The 7,936-nt window shown below is 40.3% G+C and overlaps 1 protein-coding gene across 1 annotated transcript; it reads left to right on the top strand.

Annotated features, from left to right (window-relative positions):
* Nucleotides 1-246: 246 nt before the first annotated feature.
* en2a (engrailed homeobox 2a) lies at nucleotides 247-2,875 on the top strand (the record flags this gene model as incomplete). Its single annotated transcript, XM_083778218.1, has 2 exons — nucleotides 247-733; nucleotides 2,529-2,875. 2 exons carry the CDS (start codon nucleotides 247-249, stop codon nucleotides 2,873-2,875), a joined length of 834 nt encoding a protein of 277 aa, XP_083634344.1.
* Between the last annotated feature and the right edge of the window lie 5,061 nt (nucleotides 2,876-7,936).

The raw sequence follows: 7,936 nt of genomic DNA on the forward strand, positions 1-7,936 counted from the left end.
TATTTGACACCATGCCGATATAGCCAAGATTTGGTGGGAATATATATGACAAAAAAACTATGTTTTTCTCAAAGGACACTGCTGCAAGAGTTCGCATGGTGTCCAATGCACTCAGCAGTAGTATTTGAGTTTTTCCCTTTTTTTTTTTTTTTAACTCGTAAATAATTTTTTCGTAAGTTCTTTTTTCTTTAAATTCTTCGCGAATTGTATTGCGGGGGAGCAACAAAGGGGTTAAAGTGAATCAGTATGGAAGAAAATGATCCCAGCATCAGAGACGCGGAGCGGCAGGAGTCAGAGGATGAGTCCATTAACAGAGACATCCTTCCCCTTTTGCAAGCACCTGGAAACCCGCCGCCGCAGATACCCCATCGAGTCACCAATTTCTTCATCGATAACATTTTACGACCGGACTTCGGCCGGAAAAAAGATGGAAACAACACAGCCCGCGACGAAAACATCAGTTTGTTGTCCGGAGAGAATCACAGCCCGGCAGCGCCTCGGACGGAGCCGGTGGGCAGCACGGAGGGAACATCCACCCCGCATACGGTCACCGCCGCGAAGAAGCCAGCATCACCCAGCCAAGAGTCCCTGAAACCCCGCGGGGAGAACGGAGACCAGTGCCTAAGTTCAGACTCAGACAGTTCCCAAGCCAGCACCAATCCATCAGCCAAACAGCCTATGCTCTGGCCAGCGTGGGTGTATTGCACCAGATACTCGGACCGACCTTCGTCAGGTAGGTTATACCGTGAGACCATGCATGCATAGGCCTATATACTTATAGCAGCCTATCCTGAAATAGCCCGTAACACTGACCCAGAAATGCCTTGACCGAGTTCGCAAAGTATAGAGCATGCAGAGCAGCCAGGGCGAAACGTGTTGCACTTTTGCCGAAAATATTATGCCTCATGGCACACAAGAGAAAATACTATTTTCGTTGATGGGGTTTCACAAATATGATTTTAATTCCATATAAGTGCAAGTGTAGGCCTATTGCGAACAACAACATTGTTTTAGTCAAACATGATATGGGATGGGAGTATAGCATAGCACCAGTATACATTACCAACCAAATAGGCCGTATACGCTTCTGATGAGCTGATGAGCTTCTGATGCTACGATAGTTTCAAACTATCGGTATAACAGCACTTTAAAATTGTGAATTTATTGTTGGCTACATTGTGTGCGATATCGTCTCCTTAAATTGTTTTATTTAGAAATATAGGTCTACATGCAAAAAGAAAAAGGATCAAGTTTAAAGAACGGATTCGTCACATCTTTCCGACACAGTTATTAATACTTTTCAACCTACTCGCGTGGCTGGGTCCGAGCATTGTCGCGCATATTAATCCTGGGTAAACGGTTTCGCACAGAACTGTGCGTTTCGTATCTTTTCTCAGAAAGAGTCAATTATTTTGGAACCAGTATAGTTTTGTTTGGGATTAATTAAATATGCAGCATGCTTTGACAAGGGATGGCCCCATATGTCGGGCATATAGCCTTTAATATAGCCTATAGGCTATTTAGCTGCAGTGAGAACAGATTGTGCGTTCATAATATCACATCTTTATTTAGATAAACTATACAACGATTTATTTTGTACAATCAATACAATGGTATATTTGCGTTTTAAATAGATTGTTTTAATGTAGCCTATCTATAGTACGGCATGTTCTCATGCATTATGCAACACGCCAGAGTAGCCTATAACATTTATGGCTATACAGCAGCTTCTGCAAAATGTGCTGATGTGGAAGAATCGCGTTACTGGTTTATCTCTCAAATGATACCTTATTGCATTCACTAAATATTTTGCGTTGAATCAACACATCCGAGTGGAAGATGCACCTTTAGATTAGCCTACCAAATCGCATTGGCTCGGCCTCGGTGTGGATGGAAAATGAATGTATCGTCCACTGATCAAATTCAATTCCCTTTTGAAACTGTTGGAGTGACTTAAAAACAAATTCACCAATACAGATTCTTGCATAGGCCTATTCGCCTATATAATACTCACATGGTATACCTAAATTAGGCTATAGACTACCAACTTTAGCTGGCAAAAACATTGCTTAAGCTGTCAACAATAGTTGCATTGATGCAAGCTTATCTCAAATAAGGGTTAATATTGTCTACTATAGACGTATGCATTTGAGTGTGACAGAAAGCGAAGGAGGGAGGGGGGAGAGAATGGGAGGGGAGAGAGAGAGAGAGAGAGAGAGAGAGAGAGGGAGGGAGAGGGAGTCATGACTCGTATATTGTCTTCATTCTCGCAGTATCGTGAAAATGTTTCACAAAATTCTTTCTTCATTTGTGCACCATTGCAAAGTTGGAATGATATCAAATGAAGCCACATGACATTTTGGCTAAGATGTCTGATTTAATAGCCAGGCTGCAAAACGTTTCCAACTACTTTCCTACTTTGGCGTGCTTTAGTGCAGGAGCCTATACGTCCATTAAGCCTATATCTTTAATTTAGTTGATGTGTGAGCTTTCTATTGGTGCTTATTGGTGTTTTTCTTACACCATAGGGCCAAGATCTCGAAAACCAAAGAAGAAGTCAGCCAGCAGCAGCAGCAACAACAGCAACAGCAACAGCAAGGAGGACAAGCGACCACGGACGGCCTTCACAGCGGAGCAGCTCCAGAGACTAAAATCCGAGTTCCAAACCAACCGCTACTTGACGGAACAGCGGCGGCAGAGCTTGGCTACAGAACTCGGCCTTAATGAATCTCAAATCAAAATCTGGTTCCAGAACAAGCGGGCCAAAATCAAGAAAGCCACCGGCACTAAAAACACACTGGCCTTGCACCTGATGGCACAGGGACTGTACAATCACGCTACCACGTCGAAAGACGACAAATCAGACAGCGATTGAGCTCGACGAGGATAGGAAAAATCGTATCAAGCCTACAATGCAATAATTTCATTGAAAGAAGGGCCAGTGTATAGACTATACCAGCATAAATTGATGAAAACAAATTATATAGATATTTCTGCAATATCATGTCTATAAAAAAATATGTATAAAGGTATATGTTTTCACTGTATGTATGTTTTTTTTCTCTTTTTGTTTTTATAAATGCTTATCATTTTCATTCTCCATTCAACTGGCACGTGACGTTTTAGATCTGTCAGTGAAGTTAACTTGCTTAAGTCCAAAGAATACTTTCTGCTGCATCCAGGCAACTGTGAATTTAAATAAATACAAGATTTTTATTTCCATGGTTATTGGTTTTATTAGTGTTTGGTGTAAAAATGGACATAGCAAGGGTTTTTTGAGTGTCAGTTGCAGATCAAATTTGACAGGATGTGAATTTTGATAAATGTTTTTTAATCCACAGAAGCAGTTTATAATATCATAGGCCTAAGTGACCGAGAGGTAGCGATGTATTTTTCCTTTTTACGTCATAACAAAAATGCTAACTGGCCTATAGCTTATTTGTATGTGGTTACTTGTCTCATAGCATCTAAACAAAGATCATTTCCTTTCAAGATGTGCGTCTTCAAACGTCAAACCAATGCGTGAGTGCAGCTATAGTTTTAAAAGAGCAATATAAGTCTAATTTTCTTTTGTAGCTAAATATTTTCGACGATTTAATTTAATGCTGCCCATGAAAGTGATCAAGAAACAAATGTGTAGCATAGCCTATTGACAATGATGATTGCCCACGCTTACATTCTTGACTACTTTGTGTCAAAAGCAGGTTTTGGGACGTTCTCATTAAATCTGTCTATATAATTTTTTTTATTACATATCCATATATCATCAAAAGATGGAAAATCAGTTAGTGGCTGTATTACAAATGTTTGGAAATCTCTTATTGTTGTTGAAAAGACTTCATAATTATGTGTATTTATATAGATTATATTATTGAGAAAAAAAAATCTATCCAATGACCAGTGTTGCTTTAGAGTAGCTATCTGAGGTGTTTACACTGCTTGTTTATCTTGCAATAACTTTTTTTTTTTGTGAATGAAAATAGTTTATGGGGCCTTTGCATGAAAGCTGCAATTTGTTGTACTTGGGCAAATAACTGTGTTTATAAACTCTGGTCTTTGTTGACAGAAAGTATGATGGAGATATGTTATAAGACTGTATCCATATACCAAATTGTGGACTTTTTTGCCTTTCAAAGTGTTTTGTGTTGTATCTGCAAAAAGTGTGTATGAATTAAAAATCCACCAAACAGAACACACTTTGCCTTAAAGTTCACTCTTGAACTTTTTATGAAACAGAACTGTGCCGAAATCAGAGAAGCAAGTATTACTTCAAATGCAGACTATTCAAGTTTATTGCCTTTATGAAAACTGCTGGTATGACATTATGAATTTACTCATCAGCGTATATCTATCTATATGAACAAATAAAATTACAACACAGAGTTGTAAGATACAATGCTATTTTTATTTTATGTTGGAAGTATTCTTTGGTATAAATGTACATACTTTGTATAATGTATTAATTGTGTAATTAACTGCCTTCTGGAAAAACTGGAAAAGAAAACTAAATAAACTTTGAAGATTATACACACACACCGTTTTACAGCATCTTCATGTAGATCAAGGACCCATGCATGGCACCTTGTCAACAGAGGCAGAAAAGAAAACAAATAGGCAAAAAGTGATGCACGAATGAGCTCTTAAAATTATGTCAAAATACAGAACCACACATTTATTATTATTATTATTAAATGAAAAATATATACATCAGAAAACGTTGCATCTTGCGGAACAAGTTTTAGATCAGTGTTGTTTGATGTCATACTCTATACACAAACATAATCACAAACATCAGTAAATGGCCCTACCATGACAATCCTTTAAATGCAAACACCCACTATACTGTAGTATATGGGGCGGTGAGGATCACATTTATGCTGGATCAGTTTCATAGGTTTTCACATTTGAAAGCATTTGCAATTGTAGCACAACAGTGTGCGAGGGGAAGCCTCGAACAATTCCCAGGCGTGTTGCTTCCACAATGCCTTATCTGCATTTCCATACTTGCGCCGCTAGTCTTCAAACGCCATGTCTAACGGCCAGTGACTAGCATTATAGGGGATAGGGTAGTCTTCGAGACGGCCAGTCTCCCTTAACCGCTCCTGAAAAGAAAGCCTGCGCTTCTATCACGAGGCAGGAATGGATAACGAAAGGCGAGAATGAGAGAGTAGGAGAGAAAGAGGGAGAGAGGGAGGGAGGCAGGGAGGGAGAAGAGAAAGAGCGCAATGAAGGTCAGAGCCTGTCATGGCTGCAGGTGGCTGGTTTCACCCCCGCCCTTAGTAACCCATTCTCCACACACAGCTTTCTCACCCACCAACTCACACACTAGTCGCTTCCCCTTTCCCCTCCCTCTCTCTCTCTCTCTCTCACACACACACACACACACACACACACACACACACACACACACACACACACACACACACACACACACACACACACACACACCCAATGCTGATTCCTACATGCATACTGCAAAATCCATAGTGTTAATTTAACCCTGGGAATGGACTCGTAAGGGTCTTCTACACTCTGGATTTTATAGTGCCCCCCTCTGCCACACACACGCACGCACGCACACAACATTGCCCCCCCCACCCCCACACATACATATAGCCAGATTCATGCACATGTAAAGCCCTGTTGATTTGATTTCTACCTTCATTTTCCAAGAGCAGCTTTCATCAAAATTGACTGAAAAGTTCCCAAAAGTTTTTATTGTATGAATAACAGGAAAACAACGGATAAAGGTCTAGGGCTATACATATACGCCATGTGAGCAAATACTCCCAAAAATAAGACAGGCTTATCTGAGAACATTTTAACTCTCAAGTCTCTGTGGGTCATATGGTCAAGTGATTTGGCTTCAGGGTTCTTATGTCTCAAGTTTTACTCTTAGTTTAAACTTTATGCATCTGGGCCATGGAGACAAAAAAGATCTGTGTTGTATTATTCTATCATATGTATAGTACAATTCTTGAGTTGTAGCCTTTTCGAACAGAATTTTTATATAGAATAAGATACCAGTTGAGATCTAAAGGTGAAACCATCAAAACTCCAAAGTATGCAGAAAGAGTCAATCCCAAGGATTGTTAGAATTTGATTGTAGTAGGCCAAAACTTTCCAAAAAGAGCAAAGTCCGCCCGGTGTAAGTGAGAGGAAAGCTAAACAGATCACAGAAGTACCAGTGTCTATATGTTCAAACACAAAAGGTCCATCCTGCTATGACCTATCCTATACCCCTCTGTCCCCCCGTACCCCTACTGTGTCATTTACCCCCAGTTTCTAAACGCTTCCTACAGACTGAGTGGAATTTGCTCAGAGGTGCCTGGGCTTTGTGGCGGAAACATAATTAAAGTGGTGAAAGATGTAAAAGGTAGAGAATGGGGATGACATCAGGCCAATTTCACACTTGGCACTCGAATGGCTAGGTCCAAGCCAGGACTCTTGCCTCGCAACGTAGATCAAAGCCCACTGTCATCGCACCAGTGCAGGAGAAAGGACACCTAACTATGCTAATCCCCAGGACGAATATATTTTAATCTTGTTAGAATACAAGTTAATGCTGTGGCTCAGTGACTGAACGTTTTCGGCAAAGATGAGAGCCAGAGACAGAACCACTTTCACCATTTTCTACATGAGCTGCCCCTGTACAGCACTGGCCGAACAGACTGGTACAAGCTTCTTTTGGCCAAATTCAAAACTCATCAGCTGCATCTATGGAGCAGATACCATTCATACACAGAAGCAACTGTTTTCATTACGAACAATGTCGGAAACAAACATCAATCCCAGTAGATGTGTCAGTGACCCTGTCTGAAACCCCACCAGGTCACCTAACATGCAAAGGAAATGAGGATTTTGTGGTCTAGTTTGTCCTCTCTCACACCGAGTGCTCCTTTCTCAATAGCACCTTGGTAACCCTTGATCTCTCATGTATGGAAGTCAGGGCGCTGGGGCCTGCAGAAGTTGACTGGCCAGACAATAGCAAGCGGATGCTTTCTGGAAGAGTCACACTCAGGCAACTCTCATTTCACACACTGTGTTTGAGTGAACCTTGTTAAATAGAAAAGTTGTAGGAATTTTCAATCAAGTAGGCTATCCTTTTCTTGCTCCAGGAGCAAGGAAATGTTATTTTTGAGGGTAGCTTCGCTAGCCCCTCCTATGTCCAGCTTTGAGGGTTTGTGTAAACGCAAACATTGAAGACAAAAGTGTGTAAACACAAACATTGAAGACAAAAGTGTGTAAACACAAACATTGAAGACAAAAGTGAGGAAGCAAATTGTGATTGGTCCGAATGAGATGATGTATGATGACGTATGAGCACCCCTCACTTCACATGGGTGTGATTTCCCCCCCTGTGTGTGTTATATACTTTCTCTAAGAGTGGACATTTGTGTTCTTTAAAGGCAATGAACGATAATGTGACATGGCATGGTAAACATCACCCATAACTCTATAGCTCTACGCTATATCGCATTCGGTTAGTGATGGACAAATCAGAGGCAGGTGACAAAGACTATTGTCACATGACATTGAAAACAACATGAAATGCTTTTAATCAAAATCTGTTTAAATCCCTCTTTAGATGAAAGTTGCAGCAGTCATTTTTTCAATCCAACATATTTTTCAGTGGATTACACCAAATATAAAGTACTGGTGAAATTACTTTGTAATAATAAGGTAACGGACAGCAAATAACAGTAAAACAGCCCAAACTCCTGTAACACCCTTCAAGGCGATTTTGTAGAAAGAGAAGGTCACAGCTGAAACTAATGTGAAATGATGAATGAAAGGATACATTAAAAAAACAGTTTTCCATGAACTGATGAACGTGATGGTTCTGGGGGGGACATTCTGAAACAAGTACTTATTATATCAATGAATTAGAATGAATTGTCTGATATCTTTTCACTGTCCCACAATGAAAATGTTA

Source organism: Protomyctophum parallelum, assembly GCF_964188405.1.
Source record: "Protomyctophum parallelum genome assembly, chromosome: 12".
Lineage (NCBI taxonomy): Eukaryota > Metazoa > Chordata > Actinopteri > Myctophiformes > Myctophidae > Protomyctophum > Protomyctophum parallelum.